Source organism: Fopius arisanus, unplaced genomic scaffold (assembly GCF_000806365.1).
Source record: "Fopius arisanus strain USDA-PBARC FA_bdor unplaced genomic scaffold, ASM80636v1 scaffold00029, whole genome shotgun sequence".
Lineage (NCBI taxonomy): Eukaryota > Metazoa > Arthropoda > Insecta > Hymenoptera > Braconidae > Fopius > Fopius arisanus.
This window is the reverse complement of record NW_011887768.1, coordinates 133,879-159,901: the sequence shown is the minus strand read 5'-3', so window position 1 is coordinate 159,901 and position 26,023 is coordinate 133,879. Positions and strand designations below refer to the sequence as shown.

Sequence of the window (26,023 nt, the reverse complement as noted above, 5' to 3'; positions counted from 1 at the left end):
CACGTGAATTCATTCGCTAATATTTTTGAATTTTAAATATTTCGTTTTATGTTTCATGCTGTAGTTCCAATTAGCAGTTGTTAAAAGGATACAGCAGAATGGAAAATTAAATCAATCAGGGCCACTCGACAAATAATTGAAAAAAAAAAATCTCAACAGAGGAAAAAAAGAAAATGGGGCTAAAAATGTGCAAATAAAAAATATCGCGAGTATAAACTCGACGGAGTTATTACGCAGTGGGTGGCCTCGAAAATATTTTTGCTTTTAATTCGAGTACTCACGTCGACCGTTCATGAATATGGAAAATTCCGAGTCACTCTTCATCCACCCCTTTTTTTTCTGAATTGCACACATACCCAGTTCCCTCGTTTCCTCTTTCTCTTGACCATTTTTTTTAACCTCTTCTTCTTTATTTTTCGCTTTTATTTCTTTCGCATTGAGTCTGTTTGGCTCTTCACACTCTTGAACAGGGGAGACTCCTGCCAAAAGTATTAATCCCCAAGAATTTTCAGTGTGGCAAACGAATAGCAAGAGTGGAATATTATTTATGCCATTTTCTTTCTTTTTCTCGGACTTTTCCTACTTACCCGGTTTTTATGAAGTTCTCGAAGGCTTGGATCATGCTTTCTGACATAATCATCTCGGGTTTGGTGTAGTTCTTGCGGAAGTGATTGAAACCGTTGACTAGTGGTGCACCGAAGATGTAGGGCAAGTCCTCGCCATGGGAAATTCCCATTTTCTGCAACAAGAAGTAAAAAAAAATATTTCAGCAGGGACTCACACGAACAAATTGATCTCCTAAAAAACCTAACATATTCGGGTACGATACGAATCTTTAATATCCGCCGAAAAGACTCTTCGACTATCTGAAAAAAAAAACAAGCGGTCCTGCCTTTTTATCTCGATGTGACTTTACTTCAAATCCATATTACGAATGCAAAATATCATGCGAAAAGCGTCGGGGCGTGTTTTCCGGAGATTCCAGGGACATTTTCCGGTGCATCCACAAAATCTCGATGCGATATTGATTCCCCCGTGGTTTGCACATCACCATTGCAACGTATGTCTCTTTTCCGTTATAAAAAATACAGCGCAATAAAAAATTGATGTGAGCTGATTTTTCTTCATTCGTATACACCGCGGGATACAGGACCAATTTAGCAAGATATCATCTGCAATTTCAAAATTATGCGGTACAATCACCCTATCCCTTGCAGAATAATTAGATTGATCGTGGAATATACAAACTTGGATAACTATATCTCCACTCCACGGCGTTCTCAATCTCAGACGCTTGCTTTTAACTAAAGTTTCTCGACAATGATGAAATTCAGTTTGTGAAACAAGCGCAAGATGTACCGACATTTCAAAGACAGTGACGAATACTCAACATGCGCAATTCCTCTCGCTTCTCTGGTATTCTCACGTGTTTACGGGACACGGATATGCACCGTTGCTTTACCACACGGCAAAGTTGATTCAATTATCCAGACCTTTTGTATATAATCAGTGTCATCTCGAGACGTGCACAATTGAGGAGACAATTGGCGTTGAATTTCGGTCACAATATTACTCTAATCAGACATCCAATCTCCATTTTTTCCTCTAAACATCTGCTAGTCGATTTGGAATTTTATAACACCGAGGGAGCGAAAAAAAATCAGTAGCAAAGAATTTGATGCAGCCCTGTATCTCCAATATTCTCAGACGACAACGTGACACTGAGGATTGACGACATCCACCAGCCTCAAGATCCAATACAATATCCTCTCCGCAATGTGTAGACATCAATTTCGCGGGATTGGAAAAGAGTATAGACTGAATAAAGAAAAATAAAATGGCGAAAGAAAAGTAAAAATCCGCAAGTTTCGAGTCCACGGAGAAGAAATCCACTATTTTTTTTTTCTTTCTCTCTCTCCATCTGTGAAGGGAAGAAAAAAAAGGAGTTGGAGCTCCACTCTCTCACAGGTGGAGGATCAAGAACATATAGTGATTCGGGGCCTTCTGTTCCACGTCGTCGAAGACGTTTCCGGGAATATAGGGTTTGTACTTGGGGTATTGAAGCGGCATAGAGAGACTGCCAAAGATGTTGGCTATGGTTTCAATAATGCTCGGTCAGTCTATTGCCACTGGCTCTACCGGTTTGAATCAAAAAAAGCCCCAGCAAAATATCGATGTTGGCTTTTCTCGTGCTCTTCCATTTTTTTTCACCTCCCTCCCCAGAAAGAAGTAAAGAAAATGACTATTTTTATTCAACTCGTATTGAAACGCGCGATGGGAATTTGGAATGAGGTTACCAACGGATAAAAATGTGGGTATTTGTATTTTTTTTTTCCCGGCGCTCTGCATGCAGAACATGCATGAGGTAAAAAAAAAGTTACATTATTTGGAGACATTAATCTCGATCCAAGGAGCATTCAGATACAAGGGGGAGGAGGAGGAGGGGAGGTTGAGGGGAGACAAAATGCATACGTGAATTCTTTTATGTATTTACATAATTGATGGCGCCTGTCCAAAATGGGGATTCCGAGAAATTTATGCGGAATTGATTTTTACAAATAGCTGGAATGATTTCAAATGGACAGACACCGGGAGAACGTGCACTGAGAAAAAATATAAATCTTCAACATTTGTTTATAACGCAATGATTTTTCGGATAATCTGTGTATAACGGGATTTTGGACGAAGCCAAAGAGGCGACAGTATTTCAAGGGAATTGTTGTACCTGTGTCACGATTAATCGGCTTGTGATTTGGCCATGGTTGAGTTTATCGGACGACTTAACCTTTATGGAGAATCGATATGCCATTGGGTGTTTAGAGTCATGTCAAATCATGTACGGTTAATTCACCGGGGATCAATTCTGGTAGAAGTTTCGAGATAATCGTAGCAGCAGTGATAGTGTCTCCAGGTGTCATTATCTACCGTGTGGTAATCTTCGGCAGCAGTTTCTTACTCAGTGCATACCCATGAGATTCACCCTGAATCGAATACGATGGAAATAACATCTGGTCGTGACCAAACACGGGTTGAGAGGGCTTATTCTTTAATGTTTCCCCGCTGTGCAGTGCGACAAGAGATTTTTTTTTACACTACAGCCATGTCGAGGAAAATTGTTTTCGTATCCCGTCGCTCACTGCGAAGAAGCTTTCAGAGTAAGCCCCGAGGAGACCTGGAACCCTCGAGAACTTCGCCGATTATACCGTATTCTAATCGATCATCGGTATTATGAAAATATTGAGCAAATAGGATTATCTGAATGAGAAACCCCCTGGAATTATCATTCTCTGAGAGACGATGATAACGGTGAGAAAATAATTTGAATGGGTCAAACCACTCGATAAACGCTTGATGATATCGTGGTATCTGTCACATTGAATTTGTCAATGGATCTATAGCAGCTGAGTTGACGTCTACCACGCTCACTATATATATTAATCGCTGTCCCTCGGTTGATTTATGTAACCGAGAAAAAGATATTTATATACGTCAAGCGACGAGGGTTAACAAATTGCCAATGTCACAGCATCGGACGGCCATCGCGACAGATTTTCCTGAATAATTGTCCTTCGAAATGGTGAGTCTCATGCACCTCCGGTGAGCCACTAAACCAATATTGTTGCTGTGATTACTCAGGGCTGAATTATCACGGAAATTTGAGGTGCTGTCCTTCCCGAGGTGATTATCGTAACCAAAATATTGAATATATACCTCTCATGCATTATGCATGTGTCAAAGAATATCCTTGAACATAAATTGTATATTCAATTTCTCTCTTTCGCTGTGAAAACTTTAAACTCCAAAAGTTTTGCTGAAAGCTCCATGATGTTTTCTTTTTCCAGTCACTAATGGCAATTTGATTTTTTTTTTTTTTTACTTTTTTCATTCTCTCAACGACTCTGTATCTACTTGATAATTTCCACTGAAGGAACTCTGAATAGAAGACCATGGAAGACCTCAGGCAGAAAGTTGGTCGTTGGTGGTATTCAAATTACAGTGAGAAGCGTCTTTCACCATTTTCCACTGCTCGTTTCTGGTGGAATGAAGTTCACAGAGCTGTGGGGAAAAGTATCCGGTACCTTTCTACTTGCGGTTTATATGGATCTGGTCGAGCGTACGACGAAAAGTTGGATACGAATTTGTCTCAAGTAGGAGGGGAAATATGAAACGGGGCGGAAAGCGGAAATTCTGAGGGACTCTGAGAGAAAAAAAAAATACCCTTTCATTTGTCTTGAGGCCGGTTGGTCAGATTTTTTTTTCCATCCGTCATTTTTCGATCTCATATGAAAGGCTACAAAATATTTTTATTGCAATCCGGGATTGATCAATTACGAGACCAACACATGAGCCCTTCTGACCTGGAAATCAATCTCCCTCACAACACCGACACAATCAAAAGAGTACGGCGAGAATGAAATTTTGCGCGTCATCTGGCTGCAAGACGAGGACAATAATAATGATCGGAGAAACCCTCACTGACTCATCTGGAAACGAAGAAAGAACCGATAATGATTCCAAGAATATTGCAGAAATTCCTTCTTCGGTAATTCTCTTGCGTAGACCTCCACTTCTTCTTGAATTTCCTGCAATTTTCCGTTATAACGATTCCACTCTGTCATATTTACTTTTAAACGTGCAACACATGGAGCGTGATATTCTGAACTATCGTGGGAAAAACTTTACCCCCACCACTGTTACCGGAGGCTACCACACGTGAGAGAGCCAATGTGAACGGTAGAAATCGGTTTTATTTGCCATTATCCAGTGGTTGGTTCGCCAAAGGTATACCGTGTGATAGTGTACAATAGGTCATATACATGTTATACCCTTTCGCACATGTGTTCAATGTTGAATCGGCAAACAAACCGAAGAGTATTACAGACAAACCTCAACCGAGGTGCATCCATACGGAGACAGGAGAAGAGTGAAGAACCTAACCTCTCAATCTCACTACTCTGCAAACACCGTTGAAGAAATTCGTTTCTCCCCTGATACGTATTACTCAAGTATTGCGAGGGACTGAAGGGCGAGAGAGAGAAAAAAAATGGGGGGTAGAGACCGAGAAAAAAGAGATTCAAATTCACACGGTGCATGAAAAAAACAGAGCCGAGAGGAAGATGTTATATCCACACTGGTGATGGCGGCTGGGATATTGCTGGGGGCATTTTACTTGATGGTGTCTCAACACACCACATACACATACATTCCACTAAAGACAGAAAGGAACTGGCGATAAAGATGAGAAGAGAGCGCACCAGCGCCCTGACGACTGCATAAATTTGAATCTAAATCATGTGTCGTTTATTTTTTTTTTTTTTAAAGCAATTTATTTTCCACCATGTAATGCGACTAACTGTCGAGGGGTGCAACGGCTTCGCTCGGGAGTTGGAAAATGGGCCAGAATTTGAATTCAGCTTTTCCCCATTTTGTTTTCTTTTCAAATAACGATGGAATATCAAACTGGGTGAAAAAATAATCGACCGATATCTCTGCACTGAACCATGACAAATGTCACCCATTAAAATATCACAATTCAAAACATCCTCTCAAATATAATCTCTCAATATAATCCACTCATTTCTAATATTTTCAAAAATAATATAATGATATCGTAACGTCTCGACTTGTCAAATTTTTCAGGCTAATATTTTTGCGAAGTAATATATTTTTAATTATCCGTAATATTTTGACTTGCAATATTTTTCCGGAATATTTTGAGTGGTAATATTACTATTGAATACAATTTTCGAGCTTTCATCATCACAAATGATATCGCAGCCATTTTGTTACTCTGACACTGCCATTTTCTCATTCCTCCACTTCACTCACAGAATTACAATTTACTCCGCCATTTCTTTCAACCATCCAAGGGACAATATGAGTATTGTTTTCAGTGCCTATTATTTCGCCCCTCGTGCACAAGATTCTAGCATTCACATAAACACCGAGATGGTGAAATATCTCGGTGGTATCTACACGGTATCATACATGCTGATATTCCCTGGTGGTTGTGCTGCGTCTGGGGCGACAGTATGGGTTGAAAATAGTTTCGTCGTGGCAGCCCTTTCGAGTTTTGTTAGTGGCATATAACCTCACACTGTCGTTACACTGGCAACCGACTCAGGTCATTCGAGACACCACTCCTTATTTTTCTCTCGCCTTCCTCCATCTCCATTTTGACTTGAAGTACTCTTCATGGAATACTCGGTATGTTGATTTTTTTTTACCTCTTGAAGCTTACACCCTTCGAGTTATATCCCCTCTTGCGGCACGAACTATTTCCATTGTCTCGTCTGACTATTTTTTTTTTGGGTTTTTTTTTAGTCTTCCAGGTTGTTGTGATGCACGGTCGAGACACTTCGTCTGGAGAGATGAGAAAGGGAAAATGGCGATGTACCCGGGGCGCGGTTAGATGAGTCGAGGGAGGATAGGACCCGGGGTGAAATTTAAAGTCACTTTTCCTCGAAGGGACGTGCATCGGGCCTTTTTTTTAATTTCTAAAATCCATCTCAAAAGTAATGAAAATTAATATGAAAGAGTTTCAATGGACTCATCCAATTTCTTCATGGCCTGGAGGAAGGCTAAAGCGAGAGGGCTTCTTCCCTTTGCCATGAAATTTCTCTAGCTTTTATTTCTCGCTTTCGAGATTGTGAATCTAATTACCCCCGACTTTGCAATGCAAAGGTGAATGCGTGAATGAAGGGAGAGCAGGAATGATGATAAAAAAATAAAATAAGTGGAGACGGTGTAAGACGGGCTGTCTGAGAAAGCTGTAGCGAAGCGAGAAACAAGTCAACCTAGTGTTTACTAATTAATGCAACTGGGTGGCGTCAACTGGCGATGCATTGAGATCCTCCGAGTGTAATTAAGAAAACACAGACGTGAAGCGAATAATTGAATGAATCAGTAGTGAATAATTCAGTGACGATGTTGACTGATTCGCATGAAATAGAAATTCCACTGGATTCTTTTCGATATTCTTTCCCCCCCGCATCGACATTTTTCGTTGAAAAATTCAAAAGTAAAAATAGTCCCACGAGAGATCTTCACTCTGAGTGCGTATTGAACGTTAATGCGGTGCTTCATTTGATGTTTGAATTGAAATGTTCAAAGAGGGTCACAGAGCCTTTAAAGTACCATGTAGTGAGGCATCCACACATTGCTGACATCTTGGATGGAGGAATGAAAGAATATGTATACGTGCACCGAGAATTTCCCTTGGCTTCCTTTCTTGTATTACGAGGGCTTCGCGTGTGATGCATATTTTATGCTGGTACGCTCTTATATGTGAAATATTCGACTGAATTTAGCATCGAATATCACGTTTAAATATGCCACCGCGTGAGAAGTATGCGTGGAAGTGAGATATTTTTGGAATTTAGGGGATTCATACGAGAGACTCATTTCAACAACTACAACAACTACTACAATGATTTTCAATAATTCATAGGTATAAGAGAATTGTTATCTCAAGGGAAAAATTTATTTGTGAAAATGATTTTTACAAATTAAAATTTTTTCAAAGATTTTTGGGACTCTGCTTGCCAGATATGTGAGTCATGATTTGAATGTCGGGTAGTGCCGATAATTTTTGCTTGTAAAAAGGAATAAAAGGAGAAATTGCTGGAGTTTTGTGGCAAACATCCAAATCCATATTTTGTCTACTGAATTCCGCAATACAGGCACGTTGCAGTGAGTGGTAGAAATAGTAGGTACGATGGAAGAGGTATGGATAGTTTTCATTTTATTTGGAGGACTGGAGAAATAGCAATCGTAGCGAGTGCGCGTTAACGGTAGTTTGGCGGTTACGCCAGGAACATTCTATGCGATGTCAGGGTGTTTGCATGAATGAGCGTGAATCGATGCAATGACACGCTCAGGGTGACTGAGAATTCTCGTCTGATATGCAGGAAATGACAACAACAATTGGACGGGACGAGTTGAGCTTGAGCTGAGAGTTGAATGCCAAATTTTGGGGTGAAATTAACGGGAGTACAAGTTGGTTGAATGGGTGAAATTGCTGTGAGGTAGTGGTGTTCGAAGAATTTTCATTCTCTTGTCGAGACAATATCGCCTGAGAGTTGATGATGAGGAAGAGAGAAAAAAAAGACAATTTGACCAGCGGATGGTGAAAATACATCCACCGGATTTCACCCTCAGAGGACGATTTCTGCTGATCCAAATCCATAGCTCCACCGATTGTCACAGTACATTATTGACCACACACATATATTATGCCACCGAACCGAGGCAGTGCTATTGCACACGTGCCCGGTTATGTGCACCCCTATGTACTATACAGTACACCCATTGTCTTGACATTCAGTACGCGTTCACCACCCCTACGGCTCTTCCGACACACCCCCCATTCCCTGGTTTCCGCTTCATCCCGGTGTTTCACGATAACGCAATGCACAGATTATCATCTTGAGGAGCCTCCAGAGACAGTATCACATGTGGACCTCAGGCTAGTTGTACCAGACCAAATCTCAGGATTATGAATTGACGAATGATTGCTATCAATTTGATTCATTAAATTTCCAACTGGCCAATGATTGCTCGTCGATTCACGTCATGTTGATGAAAATTGGTCAATTGGTATTTCAAGGATTTGACAAATTCAATGGAAACATCTTTTTTTTTTAACAAGAAATTCATTTTAACTGTCTCTCCTGACGGTGCGAGTCCCGAGAAATTTCCAACTGCTACATATGGAAATTTCTTCAACAATTATTCCGAGCGAATGGCGCTGTCGAAACGTCCGTTCCCTCCAGTCTAGGACAGAGGGACGTGTCGATCTCATTCACTGGTGGAGTGATTCCACTATTCCCACACCCTGGCCATGCAGTTACGAAACATGACTGCATTCTCTGTCAACCGTGATGGCCAGAGGTCGTAACAGTTCGCACGAGTTTCAGTTCGATGCTCATGGCCAAAGTATTGACCTGGAGCTTTTTATGCCCATTGACTCGTACTTTTCAACTTGTTGAAAAACCTTCGCCACTGAAAAACAAACGGCTGTCGGAATATTTTGTTCATAACGTGAAAAAAATTGATAAACAAAAAAAATCAAGCATCCCGCACTGGAAAATTCGCCGTTATCTTTGTTTCCAATTACCAATTCGTTTGTTACCTTCCGCCGTGGAAAAAAAAAAACAAGTAAAATACTACCCCTTTGCATTCAACACCAGTAAATCTCATTCTTCACCAAAAACATTGTTGTTGGAATTGATTGGCATAAATAGAGAACTCTGGTGTAGCGGAATCTCGGGCGACAGTGGTCGCCGGGGAAAGCTAGGGTTTTGTTTGGGGCCGGGGATTTCACTGCGATTCGTTTCATTGAATTCCAATAAATACCGTTGGTTGTGCAATAATTTCCTCCCCCCTCTTCACCAGCGGATAGAGCCAATAAATTCTTTCGTGGACACACCTCAAACACGCCAAAACCTGGGTGGACATTAATAGCTCAGCTGTGTTATATTTCATTTTATATAGATGAAGGCGTAACACGACGGCACAACATAGCGATACTTAACGATTTTTCCGTTGTCTGTCGTGAGAAAGTTGATCGGCAATATTTTTGCCTGCAATTTTTTTTCTTCTTTTTTCACCCTCTTCCATTTTGATGGTGTACTCACAGCAGCGAAAGAGCTATTGAATCATTGAGGCAGCACAAACATTTGTTTATTGGCCTCCGTGCAGAGCTGCCATAAAAATTTCATTCAAAAGTACCCCAATACCCCAGATCGTTGACCCACGCGATATAAAAAAAGGAAGAGGTGGGACATAGAAAAAATACGGGAGAGAAATTGAGGGACAGATAAATGTTGTTGCAATATTCCATTTTGAAATCGAAAGGACTCAGGAGAGTGGCTCGGTGACATCGAAATAGCTTGTAAGGTATTGATTCTGCGTTTAGGTCCGGCTGATTCTTTTTCATATCGCACAGGTAACATTTTGCCGCATCACGGGAAAAATGGAACTGCATTATTCATAAGTAACATCGGTACGGTGCAATGAAACGATGAAAGCCTTCGGTCGTCCTCACCCTTTTTCCACCTTCGTACTACCAGGGAAAGACCAAAGCTCTTCGGGCTTTTTCCTTCTCGCCAGTTGAATTCAAATTCAATGCTCCCAATGCTCGCTCTACGGAATTCTTAACGTCACATTTATTATATCGAGAAGATATGCGGCTGTGGTAGGGGGATACCCCACGCAAGGATTAACTACTTCATGCTCGACACAGCATAATGCCAAAGTCATTTGACAACCTTTTCCTTCCATCCGGGCAAATTAACAATTAATCGCATAAAATTCAATTTTTTATAAAAAACATTTTCGACATTTCCCTCTTATTTAAATACAATTGCTGTTTATCTGCAGTACTATTGCATGAATTTTTGTTTAGTCAACTGAACTCAATTATTCATCGAAATTGATAAAACCAACACGAGATAAATGAATACCGGATTAATTGAGAAAATAGAGCGCAATTTCGAGGCGAATAAAATTATCCCACAATTCTACTCTCATCCCCATGTAATTGAATTTGAAAATAAGTTTTGGATTTACAGTGGGGGAATTCCGAGAAAAAGAGAATTGGAGGGTAAAAAAAAATTAGGAGAAAAGTTTGAGCAACATTGAGATTAATTGGCCCATGGGTAGCGCCAGCGAGCGTATTAAAAAACTTGCGATATTCTGGGTACCTGATGTACCTGTACAGAGTGTTGGTAAATTTCTGGGAGTGAGAAAGTTGAAGTTAATCGATAGCCACCATTGGCTAGTCTAGGTGATGGTGCAGATGGTTGAGAGAAAACAAGAGAGGAAGGACAAACAGAGTGCAAGTGGAAGGCCCCGAGGTATTGAAACTTTCCGATGTGAATATCCTTGGGTACGTGCACTACGTGAAATTCCTCGGGTTCACCCTGGGGTAGGGGACGCGTGCTCACATTTACCGCTGTTCCCCAAACTGAGTATCAACATCAGACCCTCTTTACCCCCTTTCCAACCCTCCCACACCTTTTCCCACGCCCATAACGCCACATGGTACAGGGTGGATGCATGAAATACACGTATGAGTACGTGCTGAGACTCCAGTCAGTCAACCAGTTGCCTACCTCTGGGTTAAATGCGAAAAACCTGATATTTCCCGTCAATTTAACCACGGAGTTGGAAACAAGTGCCAACAGAAGAATGGCGAAATGCGTCTGCCAGTGCTATGATAAACCACTTCATCGTACGAATAATAGAGAAATTGATCGGTTTCCAAGGTTGGTACACACACTGACATATCTATATATGTAAGTGTGTGCGAAGGAACAAATAGACGACGAAAAACTCCCGGTCCCCGGGATTTTCTCTACAACCGAGGGAATGGAAAATTCTGGAAATTCCATCAGGAGCTTTGAGCTTACTTCGAGTTGAATCAATCGCCCAAGAAAAAAAGTTATTTGCCTCTGTGACGTGTTTCAGTGAAAAAACATGAAAAAATTGTCGAATGAGAATTGAATTGAAAGGAAAGATTAAAAAGGAAAAATCGAGGCGAGAAAATGAAGTGGAAAACTGGGGGAAAAAGCGTCAAACGAATGAATGAAAATTCGGGGAACAATATTGGATTTGAGGTGGAAAGCGTCAAAGAGGATTCAAAATTGTCGGGGGACAGACGAGGTCTATTGCCTCGTGGAAACAAGATGGCAGCTGAACAACTATTAAATCGAAATTGAATTGTATTGGAAAATTCGGGAAAAGTTTGGAAATATATTTGCTCTGCGCCAAAGTGAAAATTCCGTTTCACGAAAGGGCATTCTGTTGTAGTTGCCTGATTGATTTTTATATTCGTTGAGTTGTTAGACATACAATTAATAGCTTCACCCGTGCTTTTTTCAATGTGAATATTAATCCCTCATAAAAGCGCTCGCCATTTGCCGATTGAAAAATAGCTCGAGCGAAAATTTGAATATAAATTGAAAGAAAAACTCAAACGTTAAACTGGGATAAAAGAATAAACCGCTTAATAGGGTACATGGTACGTTTAAAAATTCAATTCCAATGTCAATTAATCGTGATCAACGACTGGATGATGAAACAAGTAGGCTTATACACTGCACCACTGTAGCTGAATTTTATGCATATCAAAATAGGAATATTCCCGGTTATTCGACCGGTAGCCAATATGAATATGCAAGTGTACACTGACCCCTTCATTCCCAATTATCGATGTGTTTACGTTCAATTATGTACAAATTACAATAGAATGGGCGGAGATAGGGGAATGACAGAATGGTGAAGCGTTGCTGTTATTATTGCGGTATCGAAATCAATATCTCAGATTTGGTTTCATGGTGGCTGGCCATGTGATGGAATTCTATTTTTTTTTTCAAAATTCCCCATCTCATTGAGGATCAAAAGCAACATTCACCGATTGTAGGGACCATTGTAATGCCCATCCCACAGGCTTTCACTCGTTATCTATTAGGGGAAAATATTGAAGAGAAATGTTGATTCGTTACTGACGGATTACAGATAATTCCAAGCCAGTTGAATTCATGTTCAATTCGTTTTGTTGATGCTTGTCGGTATTTTCCAATTCTTTGCAATTGCATTCGATGGATTTAACGGAATTAGTAATTGATAATTGGCAAATCGCTGGCTTGTGTAAAATTTCATCTGGTTGATTGAAATCTTTTAGAGATTCACTCACCTCCGGATAATCGCTGTCCTTGGCCTGAAAATCAAAAACGTAGAAGTAGGTCTTGGGCATTGGTTCGCTGTCATGATCAGGAATCGGTGCAATGTGATCGCTATTTGGTTTTACGGTATGACGGAGTGTGAAGAGATCACCAGTTTGAACGAGTGGTGCTACAAATTGAGCATCACTCAGTGCTTGAACACAACCGTCTCTAGTGTTCGATGGGTGTTGAGTTGTTCTTTCCCATTCCGTGTATTCGTTAACAATCTGAGGAAAAAAAATATTATCTCATTAATCAATCCGTACGTCAGCAGTGGTTAATTAATTTAGATTAATTTATGAGGCCCCGCGTATTCAAATTCAATGGGGGACTCGATAAAAATAAAAAATACTCAAAACCGATCCTTCAAACACAGTAAATAGAAATCCGAGTCTTCCATATTTATCATTCCCCCTTCCTATCAATGTCATCCCTTCCCGATTACGTGACAGTGCATGTGATTATCCGGCACTCGTGGCCCCTGATACTGTCTCCCAACTTCCTTTTTTTTTTTGTCCGCACTATTTTTCCAACTCTTTTCCTATCCCCTTCCAACTCCTCTGTTTTTATTTTGTTTCTCTTGTTTATCCGATCCATTCGTTTCATCCACCGCCAAATACACCGTTTAACGGATGTTCGAAGATAACAGCCATACGAATATTTATTATATCCAGGAGGACCGTTGCATATCAGTCGAAACTAAACGCCTCCGATACGTGATCGAGAGCATTTGCTTGTTGATGTGATGGCATTTGCCACTATTTCACGTTTTTATGGTTTTTTATCCGGCATCACGTGATTTACCATCGATTTTATCCGATACCGCAGAGAGAAAAAAAAAAGCATGAACGATTTGGGGATTTGTGTATTTTCCATATTTACTATTTGAGTTTTTCAAATGTATCTTTTTTTTTTCGATTGTTTATTCGATTTATCGAAATTTTGACTTACCGTGTAAAAAATTTCGGTCAAGTGGTACGTGTAGGCGTTTCTGACGTATGTTCTTATTATTCTGTCGCGTCTCTCGCCCTCAAAACCAGATTGCACATCGTGCTCAGCAAATCTCCACAGTGCTTCACTCGTGGTTACTCCGAATAACAAGTCGTATTTGTTGTTGCTGGTTATCGGTGTGCCAGGATCATTTCTCTTCGGCATTTGTCTGTGGATAAAAAATTAATCTATTCCTCAGAAAAATTATCCACCAAAAAATTTTCAATTTAGTACTGACGTTATGAAATTGTTGATGAAGAATAAACAATTTTCATTATTCAAATCATACATAAGAGGAAATTTTCTGGGGTATGATTTTTCCGGCAGAATTTTCCGGGGATAATTAAGTACGGATTTAATTAAGCCTTGGTAAGACGGATACGAGGGCAACTTTTCCAGAATTATGAAAGTTTTTTCTTCTGCTGAGTGTGGAGATGTGAAAATGGAGTGAAGAGTAAAGTGACTCACCCATATCCTTGAAACTCGGGTCCAAGATACGACAGGAGGTCCTTCTGGAAGTCAGGCTTTATGACAACTCCATCGACACTCGGTCCAAATGCACTTAGAAAGGACGGAGGCTCAACATCAGCCGACATGAGACGATCTAGTCTTGTATCCCGTAGACAGTCAACGATCAATTCGTGTTCTTTTAGTAGATCAGTCGGTACAGTGCAGTTAACAGCTTTAGCCAGACGAACTGCGTATGTCGCCGGGTCGTCTACCACTGCCCAAGATGAGAGGGCACTCCCGGATAAAAGGATTGCCCGCTTGAACAGCCCTGGAGCAAACGAAAAAAAGGTGTCACAGAATATCAAAGCCCTCATAAATTTCCAACTTCACGAAATGGGAATCCCTCTGAAATTAATTAATTACCGCAAATTGTTTATCAATTACGGTTCTAATTAATGGACGGTGGGAATTTAATTGAAATGTTAATTAATTGCTGAATGAGGATGCTCAGGCTGCCACAGCGCCATTTTCTGCAGCCCAATTTCTAGGAAATGGGAGGGGGGGACTGTAAAAAATTAATAAAACTCAAAGTTTTCCAACAATTTCTACTCTCAGACAAAAAATTCGACATAAATCTCAGCCAGATCACTCATCAATTCCATTTAAAGAACATTCTTGTGTAAAAAAAGGAGAATGAAACAGCAGTTAAATTGGAATTTAAAACTACGACTCTTGTTTCCACGTGCCTCCATTCAACATTCAACGTGTAGAGCCTCATCCCGGGGCTTTGGCCCATGCCAGTGAGAGAAAATTTATTTCCCCTATTAAATGGCACTTTACTCGTCTCACTCTCAGGGACCAACTGGATTCGTTCTGACTTGAACTTTTGATGGTTCAAATATTTTACTCTCCATGTTTATCATAGAATACAAATTGTCGAATTTTTTCTTCCAACAAACAAAAATAATCCGGAGGAACGAAAATTTTTCCAATTAGCTAATTAATCAATTCCTCGAAATCCACGCAAAATAATTACTCACTGAAAACAAATATGTAGAACACATCTGCGGGCAATTTTCATTGATGAATTTTTCCCTATAGAATTTTAACGAGTTTCTTGCCTAATTACTGGATCTTGTATGGATTCATGGAGTGGTGAATAAAAAGTTGGGGGATTATACACTGAAAAATGAACCTGTTTGAAATACAAAATGATGAGTCTTTGGGGCTGGATGAGGCGAGAGGGTAAAAGGTATCTTCATTATCTCCAATGGGCGCCAACGCCCTTCCGCATCCGGTGGATGAAGATGTGTTGGTGCTCGAGGGGCTTCACTGGTACACGTTGAGAGAGTTTTCTCCACGGGAAATCCGCACAAAATTCTCAACAATCTCCGGGACAACCAACTCCCGGAATTTATCCTAATTAGGGAATGCTTCTGAAGCTAGTGCTCTTCCTCTCCGCGCCTCCTGTTTCCCGAGTCTCACGTCTATCATGTTTGGATAGTGCGGTATGAGCCAGGAGAAGGTACACGTTACCTATTATCAAGTATACGGATCTCACTTTTACTATTATCCCTATTTTTATCTCCCCTGAGGAATGCATTGAGCAGTTGATCTGTACAAAATTATATTCTCAGAACAATTTCCCATTGCTGTTCTCGGTGAACAGCAGCAAAACTCTTTTGTATACTTTTTAAAATTTTCAATAACAAAAATTGAGAATTTAATTCAGGATAGTTGATACTGCTCTATCTCCATTTTTGACAAAAAGTATCAACGTAAAACTCAACAGAACTGCTGTCTTATTCATCCTAATCCCCAATTCTCCAGAACGATCATCCAGTATATTCATGCAGGATGGCACACACGCTCGAACGATTGAGGGATGAAGATGAAAAGCAATTCTGGCTGGCTTCCAGTACTAAGACTCTCGACTACGTTCTTCCAGGATATTTTCTCTTTCACTTTATCCAAGAAAATTGTGCACACAGTGTGCGTGAACCATTCTCCCCGGTAAATTCGTTCAGAATATCGTCTGCTCGGATTAAATCGTTACAAATCAGTCAATATTTGCAATATCACGGTATGCCAAATTCGCTAAATGCCTGAAACACTTTGCTCCATCGATTTTCCAACCAATAAAATACCAACGGAGTTATTCTTTGAGTAATTAAAAAATAGTTAACGAGCGCTATAACGAGATTCATAGGTGAAAGGGTGAAAAAAAAATAGCACCTGTAAAATTGTAATGGGAAATTTGTTTGGCATGTGTCCAGAGCACGCGTGTGCCTGCGTCAGCATAAAATAAAAGTATTTTCCAATGGGCTACGAAATTCAATACGAGGAGTCCTAAAATCTCGATGCCATAATTTACGGATATAATACCCACCGAGCGAGTCGTTAGGCAAAATAGTGTTACGTAACCTATGAATGGGAGACGTGATGGCAAAGCCACAGAACTTTAAACGTGCAGTTGATGTGCTGGGGCTCGGTGAGAATGTTGATGGCAAAATATGGGGGAATGAAGATATAAAGTTGCCTCGGGTTAGATTATACTTAATTCAGCACGCCACATGTTGCTCACGTGGATTTAACCTTTTTTTTTTCATAAACTGGTGGAGAAAATTTATGGAACACCGGAGAAAACGACAGTGTTGGAAAATTACACTTGGGATTTAAAGAAATTTTTAACAGTATAGTATTTATGAATGAAAAGCGGAAAATTGGGACTTTGGTTTGAAATCCCTCAATTTTTTCACTGCCGAAATCCACGGAATTGTGGGAATCTTATCGAGAGACGTGGGAAAATAATATTTTCCAAAAGTTTTTTCTCCATCTGCCAAAGTTATCAGGAATGTATGAGCGCAGTAGGACCAATGTTGCCGTATTTTGCATGGGAAATTCACTCAGCAACTCTCAATATGGTTTTCCGAAGTCGTCAACAAAAGGAGGGAAACTTAATCCAACTTATAATACTACTGTGTCTGTCATACTGCTACTGTACAGAAACTTGTTAGCAGATGGTATGTTTCCCACTCTATCCCTTCTCATTCAGCACATATTTACTGGAAACAAGAGGCAAAGATACTCAATTACAGTGTAGATGTACGCTGATAACTCATGAGGAAGTTTATGTAAATTGAATTCACAGACACCTAATCCGAAATCATGAGCCCCGAACTTGCAGCAGATATTTGAGAAAACGAGATATTCCCTGTCGAAGCGAAAATATTTTCATAAGACTCGGTGATGAAATGTCATTCCAAATATATAAGTGGAAATTTTTCGAATAATCACTTACCGGGAATAACAGTGGGACTGATGGCGAGAAAGTTGACGCATGCTGCACCCGTTCCATGGCCCATCAGTGTCACATTACCAGGATCACCTCCAAATTGGGCAATATTCTCTTGTACCCAATGAAGTGCAGCGAGTTGATCCATCAGGCCATAATTGGCTACCCTGGCTTTAGTTTGAGGTGAAATATTGGCATTTAGGAAACCGAGGACACCTAGCCGATAGTTCATGGTAACAACAACTTGATCTGTGTAGCTAGCCAGAACAGAGCCGTCGTAGGGATTTCCCGAGCCCCAGTCGTAGCTCTCACCGTGGATGTACAAGAGTACCGGATGCCTTCTACCATTGTCCGATGATCCTGTAACAGAGAAGTTTGCAAATGTATAAAACACTAGCTATCAATTTATTCGTTGGAGACGGGTGGTGGGGAAGAGTTTTTCAGTGGCAGATCACGTAGCACTACTGATAGCGTCAGCGACCTTATCGACATCCTTCCGATAGTCGTAAAGACTCGGGGGGATGAATAACAAAAACCAAGTCGTCAGATGGAGGGGATGGGAAATGAAAAATTTACGAGTGGTAGTTCACTCGATTTTTTTTTTTTTGGAATTTCCCCGATTGGTTTCTTTCTTTAATTTTCGACATTTTCGTCCGGTGGAGAATGGAAATTGAGAACAAATATCTGTGGATAATTAGAACCGCGAGGAATATCTTTGATTCAATCACTGCGAGAGCGAGAGGAAGACGGGGGTGCGGTGGAGGAACAATAAAATATAGTCAAGGGAATATTTTCAATGTGGGGTATCCGAAACGCGAACGAGTGCGCCGTTCGTGATTTACTGATAAAATGCGGACAGTGTCCGACTATAAAGTTACTACTGGGTCTCTGTATATTCACGACTTGGGAATACTCAACTCTCTGGAATTTTCTAATGTGGGTTTTCCGGGAAAAGTTTGGGAAAATGGCATCAATTTTTTCAGAATTCTGAATTCCAATTTATCTCTTACTCTCGCATTGCCAGGACACGAGGGATATTCTCATTTTCCATGAAATTTCACGCTCCCTTTTTTCTTTAATATCCTCCCGTTCGATGTGATGTTAGCGCCAGATGGTTTCCGAAGGCCTTTTTATTGTGAATATAAAACAGCACCTGACGTGCCCCTCTGACCTTCCAGATATTTTTTTTTCTCGTTGAGCTAGGTCTGCTATCAATGCAAGTGCCTATTTTAATATTGAAACGAGATTCCTATTTTTTTCGGGGTTACAAAAAAAATTCCAAAAATTCGGGAACTCGGAGTGAAGTAAATTCGAAGAGGTATTTTTCAAAAGGACTTTTTTCATTTCTCACAAATGAAGTGCTAAGCCTGGGGTCCTTCAGATGAACAGAATGGAGGGATGATTGAGGGCAGGGAAAGAGTCCATCAACAAGAATAAAAGAATAGCTGTCTTATCGAGACAAAAGCACTATTGACCGTATGTCTGGGGCTGAAGAAAGCTCGACATCTCGAGAAATGATACCAGAATAACCCCCATAGATTTTTCTGAAAGATCACAAGAGGCCGTTTCCTGCGGAAACTATTCAGGAATATTTTGGATATTCAAAATGTTTAACAGTGTAAAGCGGTATTTTATTTAAAATAAAAAATGGATGACACGACGCAGCATAAAACTGATGAATGACAGTTTGTCCAATCCCGCGAAAAATATTCGACACTGGGAAAAAAAATGGCCTGAGGCCGTAATGAAGTGAGAGCGGTTTCGAGAGTTATGAAATCTTGGTGATGGATGATGGGGGCAACACGAAATCGATCATTTCCTCGATCTCTGCGTTCCACTGGAGCCCCTGGGACATCTGTCCCACGGCTGTTTTCCCTGTTAAACCCTAGGATGTGGTGAAAATCGATGGAGTTCTTGGGGTGCTTTGGGATGCACCATCAAATAGACTTCATGCTAATTGGAGATTAATGAATGCGGGTAGCCCCCGTACACGATCAGAGTCAATCGGACAAAAGTTAATTGCTGTCAATTAACTTGATTCTCATATTCGAGAGAATTAGTTTCATAATGCTCTATTCCACGGACAATTCGGATGAACATGTTTAACGTTTGACGGTATTCATTACGAGTGACCGGTTGATGGTCTCATCTATATGATTTCTATGAGCTTGGTCATGTGGATTATCAATTTGTTATCGTCACAATCGCGTGGAATTCATTAGTCATTTCAAGCAGTTGTCTTCATTATTCCCGAAAAATAAATCAATTCAGTGAACGATCTCTTTTCATTGTCCAGCGAGGGATAAAGAGAAATAAAAAATACAATTGCCACTGGAATGAGCGCCGGGCGAGACATGCGTTTGTGCGCCATCCTTTTGCAACAATTAATTTTCGTTTAACTTAATTAAATTTCTCGGGCTCACAGAAGCAGGCCAGCTCCGATGGAATCTGCTGGGAGGTCGTGTATACAACTTCTACTCTTTTGAATTCTTCTATTTTCTCACCTCTCGCTCTCTTCGGGCACTGAAACTCCTCTCATTCACGAGACGCAAATTGATTTCCGTCTGTAACTGGAATACAGCGCAATGGCTATCGCGCGAATGGTATGCCACACTGTTTTTTTTTTATTCCCTATTTTATACACGTAATTTATCGTAATTTGTTTACACATTCGAGGAATTAGGGGAATGGCAATGAATCGATGGGAACTCACGGAGTTTAGGGGAATGAGGTTTGATTGGATTTATTCTTCGATGGATTATCGCACATATCGAATCATTGTTTTTTTTTTTTTTGTAATGAAACTCATCATTGAGTTCATAATCTGCTGAAGGAAATGGGCAACCATCTGCATGAAATTCACAGCGGATTGAATTGTCAATTGTTAAATGGATTCCAATACCATTTCTCATTATTCCAAATTTCCATTCGTTCATCCATTTTCGCCGTCAGTGGATTCATCTGGGGAATGGGTTTTAGCCGAATAATAATTTGCATGGTGGTGATGAGTAACAGGAGAATGGGATTTCCATTCGATTTATAAAATAACAAATCTGTGGATTTTGTAGTGCTTCGTAGAATATAATGAATGTTATGTCTGTTTTTTGCCGAGAGCCCTTGAATTTCACACTGGGCTTGAAATATTGATCCTTTGACAAAAAAAAACAACTCGCCACAGCGTGATCTAGCGTGAAAGCGATCTGTCGTTTCGGCCTTTGAAAGGAAAAACTTGGACTGGTGAGAGACAGGTTGAAGCTCACACACGAGAGCGTACGGTCGGATAATTGTGAAGGGCTCTATTTTTTCGGAGCCAATGGGGCGGTTACCCACGCGAACGAAAAATTTTTCAAACGCCTAACGAACCCAACGCAGATCGTTCGTCAGGCCATGAAATATTTTTTTTTTACAGACCACGGGAGGTCGTGCCCTTGTCCTCAACGGACGAGTGAGTGGGAATTTTTATAACCACCCCACGAGGGAATATAAATATAAAAAAAGTGAATAAAATTTTTCGCGAAAAAGGCAAGGCGAATCCTTTTTTTTTCACCATGTGATTCCCGGATAAATGTCACTTGCTAAATATCTGCAAGACGTATGCGATAAAGTTGAGCCAAAATTTTCAACAGACCAATGATTTTCCCTCCCCATGAAGAGGAGCATGTGACATTCTGCCCTCCGAGCAGAACTGATTTATCCGAAAATTCTGGCCGAGTTTTCAAAGTGAATTACGACTGTAGTGGTGTGTACTCGTGCGTCATAACTCGTGATACATTATCGTGAAACAACCGGTGAAACGGACCCACGACGACAGCAAGTAACGCGTGGAGGGTGGAGTGGAATGGGAATGGAGAGTTCTGGAAAGAGGCCACGAAAACTCCAGGGGATGAACTTGCAAAAGTGATGCGACAACTTTGTCCCCAAATTGGAGGAGGAAACCTGAAGGATCATAATAGGATTTTGATCCATAAAAATTGGAGAGTGGAGGTCGATAAAGTTCATTTGCAGAAGTCAAATAAATGCTGAGACTTTGGTAAGAATGTGACGAGACGTCACGCTCAATGACTATTCACATTCTCAAGCGGACATGTATGCAATTGTTACAAAAATTTCCATCAACCCCCGACAGACAGAATCGCAGCGAGGGAATTCACCCCATCAAAACGAGGATAAAATCGAACATAATAGTCTCTCCATATGGATGATTTCAACTTGGTTCTTGGTTCTCTGAGGCACCCACACAATGAGAAACCCTTTTGTTATCCATTATTCTGTTCTCAACGGTTTTCCAGTGTATCCGATGTACCGTAACATTCCGTTTTATATCTTCAATCGTCCATCATGTTCCTGCGATTCATAAAAGAATCCATTCCATCGGACTATTCACTCGGATCCTTAATCGCATAGACATTTTTTCGCACTATCATGGATCGAAACAATGAGAATTCGTTTCCATATCGGATTTGTCAAGTACATGGGGTAGGATAACGAGTGGATAGAAGACTCGATGATTCCAATCGTGCTATCGTTTGCTTTCCTAAAATAAAATTTATACACACACGAGCACATCAGTTCATTCGCTTCAATGACTTCCAAGAACTATCAATTCGATCAATACCAAACACTTACCGTTAACTGAAATTCCATGCACACAATCTTCTTCATCAGTGAGCATACCTGAATGCCTCAGTTTGAGGATCAGAGGAGACTAGCAAATAGCAATGACATTAGGTTAAGAGATCTCCTCTACATACCTACCATTAATACAGTACAAGTCGGTGGATTGAGACAAAATCAAAGATATTTCTCGTGGTTATGGGCCAATATCGATTTTTTACTCCTCGAACAGTAACCAATCAGGAATAAATGCACTCTTAGGACCATTGGGTTCTGATTGCACGAGGCTCTTTTCTCTTTTTCTCTCTCAGCCTTTTGGAGATGATATCAATCGCTCGGGTATTCGCGAGAGCCAGGAAGTCATTATCCTCTGCTTCAGTGTGAATAAAAATTAGGGGATTCACTTAGTGAAATTTTCAATGAATTTTCATCGACAATACCCATCGATTTTCAAACTCTGGAATTCAACTTGACTTTCTCCACCTTCTTGATCAGTGGTGAAGAGCAAGAAGTGGATGTAACTTCGTTTCCTCGAGTGAGACTGGACACTGGACTCTGGACTCTGGACAAGACCACTTTTCCATTTCGTTTGGAGAAAAAATATTTGCCGAGATGAAACAAATTATGGAATCCTCGAAGACAACTTTCAGCTCATCCCCTTGAAATTCATCATCGGTATTATTTATCATTCATCTATTCACCATTGGGGTAAGAATGAATCTTGAGAATAAAAGAGTCATTAAAAAGAAAATTTCCTCCCCTCAAATGTGAATAAAGGGCTGTGGAAAAGGCAGGTAAAAGGAGGTCGAGAAGAATGCAAGGTGTTGATGAAAAGCACTGATCCCAAGACGATTAGTCGAGTTAATTGCTAGCATGCCATTCAACTACCATGAATACCCAGTGGTTCTATGGTAAAAAATAAATACAACTACCTATCATCCTCGTCTCTTGTGACTTTCTCTGGCCTCATTCTTGCCACTAACCTCGGGGAAGTGGCCCCGTGAATATTTGATAGAGTACGTCTCACCGTATCCTTTCATACACCCAAGTTTTCCGGGTATTAGCATAGTAAACATGGATTTACGTTACTTGCCGTTATACTCATCCCCCCCCACCTCCCCCCTTTCCCCCTGCACGTTTATTCACTGGCAACTTTGGAAAGTTAAGTGAAACACTTTGGCCCGGCGTTGAAAAAATATTATTATGAATCATCGAGAGCTTTACCGCCACTTTAAAATGGCTCTCTCAATTTCTCGCGTCAAATTCCGGATATTTTAACAACCAAAAGGTTAATTTAAGGATAAATTAACGGAATAAAATGTATTTAACTGCCATGAGTCATTTGAATTGAGGATTTAACTCGTGATGTCGTCTAAATTCTTGTGTAGCCACGCCTGACCACTTTCATTCCATTTTCCCTTCAGCCCCTTTTTATCCACCCCTGGGAGGACATCTGCAACGCATCTCAAATATCTCCAATGGCCTTTCTCAAGTGTCTCAACGTGATACAGAGTCTCAAGCAGAAGTGGCAATCAGGAGGCACCAACTCCATTCGCAGTTTATAACCAGTGGTTATGAAGGTTTTTGCGGTGCGGGGGATAAAAAATCCGATTTTATGGACCTATGAAAACCCCTTGCAAGTTTTTATATCCTCTATCTTGGGTTCAATTCACTCCCTCTCTCTTCATTGAGACTTTTTTTGACTGGTGAATTTTTCGCAGTGGCAATTCATTAAGAGCGATACCTCGAAGAACACAATGTTTAACGTTTTTCCAACTTGACAGTAATTATTGGCTATTCAATGATCATCTGATCTGAAATTTCCACGAATGTTTGATTAACAATTATTTTAAATATTCATATCTACTGGAATTTTTATGATGATGAGATTGCAAAATTTATTTAGTTGCAAATGAAACTCTGAGAATGCAGAATGCAGCGAATTGTCTTTATGAGTTGGGGATATGACGATGACATTTACCCGACGATACGAAATTGTGCGAAATGACGAAATAACCCAACCGCAAGATTAAATCGTGCGCAAAGAGAAACGGCCACAGACATCATCCCTGAATACATCGTACGACGAGAATTCACCAGTGGAAATGAACAGAAATGGCTCCTATAACCAGCGACATCTGGAAATCCCATTCAAATTACCCTGTACAGGGTTTAATATCAGAGAAGAGGCCGTGACGAGCGATTGCTGGAATGACTACTTCACCTTCAGATTCTCGAGAATCTTTACTGTCACTGTCGTCATGGCGAACGTGTTCCATCCATATACGGGCATTTTAAATTGCTGGTAAAAGTCGGAAAATGGAATTACCCCGGTTTTCCATTATTTTATTGCGCCTCACTTGACTTCTCAGCAGTTTCGCCGGTCTTTACGGTTTTTTATCGGTGGATTTTATCGGTGAGAGACTCGCGTTAATGGGTACCTACTTCATGTGCAGTGATTAGAGCTTTTATGAGAGGATTCTCGTATCGAAGAACAAGAAAAAGAAATAGAATGAATTATTATCTGAATTATTCATTGGCACGGTTTTTCCTCCTCCTGTTGCTTATGATTTTTTGATTTTCACAAAAAAAAATATATATATACGAGCGATCGATTCACTATTCGAGAATCGAATAGTGAATCGAGAATGGTCATTATCGAAAATAATGGAGACGGCAAAATTGGGGATTTATTATTTTTTTTTATTTGAACTGGTGGACGGTATTTTGAACACAACCACTTGGTTGAAGCAGTTGGGGGTGAAAGTATAGGATAGGGGCTGCACTCGCATACGCCACAGCCTGGAAAAGCTCTGGCATTGTTCCGGGATTAAAGTATTACTCGAGCTTCCTGGTATCTCACCCCTTCGATATCTCTGTATGAACGTTTTTATCCGGGTTGGTGTGAATCAAAGGGCCACCTACACATTCATAAACGTAACGCAGGGAATGTATTGATATGGACTCGTTGGAAACCGGCCATTGGCTATTTGTTCCGATGTTTTTTGTGCTCATTCAGGCGATAAAAAATACCCTGCACCCAGACAAAACCCCTCGCATCAATCGGTTTAACATTAATTAATAATAAAATGCTTGAATTGTGGGTTTTTATGGGTGTGTGATACTACGATAAAAAGGAGAAAGGAAATCAATCTCGAAATATCTCGAGATATCTCGAATGACCGTAAAACGACATCGAGTCGCCGTAGGAAAATTTTGAAAATTCAAAAAATCTCAGGAATTCTAAAAATCGCGCGAATTTGGAAATCATTGCGGAAATCAAGGGAGGCTGCAAATTGTTGAACAAATTTTTCCTAGGGGCGGAGGATCGCAGAAATTTCAAAAATTCAAGTAATTTCGAAGAATTGTCAGCGATTTCCTGGTGCAAATTCTACAACTATAATCGTATTTATTATTACTCGTGAAAGAGACGAATGATCTCGGGGAGGTGGATAAAAAAAAATAGACAGGACAGTGACTCATAATCTAACTTGGCGTTTCATCCATTTCCCTCTCCCGCGAGAGTTCACACTGGCCCCAGGACAGTGCCCAACTAATACCCAACCCCCTGGTACATCAAGGCGCCCTGTGACACGACGAGAGTGGAAAAAAAAATCCAGCAAAAGAGATACTGAAAGGAAATGCAACGAAGAAACAAAGCCCCGGGAGTTAGTATACTCCGGTGTCTTGCTACATCCTGTCGGTCCAGTTAAAAATGGCAAAATAATGCTTCGGGGAAGAGGATCCGAGAAAAGTTTTTTAAACAGGATGGGGGACAATTTCCAAAGGGGAAAAACGACTTTTTTCCTCTCAGAATCCAATGCCTGTAGGAAATTCGAGAGGAGATTCATTTGCCGTCTTGTCGTTTCATTATTGCAACCGGCAAAATGCTATTTATTCAGATCTAATAAATGAGTGATAAGTCAAATTATGTGAGAACTAAATT

At 40.5% G+C, this 26,023-nt stretch overlaps 1 protein-coding gene across 1 annotated transcript in view; it reads right to left on the bottom strand.

Annotated features, from left to right (window-relative positions):
- Positions 1 to 26,023, bottom strand: part of LOC105265275 (neuroligin-4, Y-linked) — a 113,783-nt gene that overhangs the window by 22,890 nt on the left and 64,870 nt on the right. Inside the window, exons 4-8 of the mRNA XM_011302682.1 lie at positions 17,470 to 17,823; positions 14,187 to 14,496; positions 13,680 to 13,887; positions 12,701 to 12,955; positions 588 to 739 (exon numbers count right to left, since the gene is read on the bottom strand). Of these exons, the coding sequence (XP_011300984.1) occupies positions 588 to 739; positions 12,701 to 12,955; positions 13,680 to 13,887; positions 14,187 to 14,496; positions 17,470 to 17,823 (1,279 nt within the window). The remainder of the gene's footprint in view (positions 1 to 587; positions 740 to 12,700; positions 12,956 to 13,679; positions 13,888 to 14,186; positions 14,497 to 17,469; positions 17,824 to 26,023) is intronic.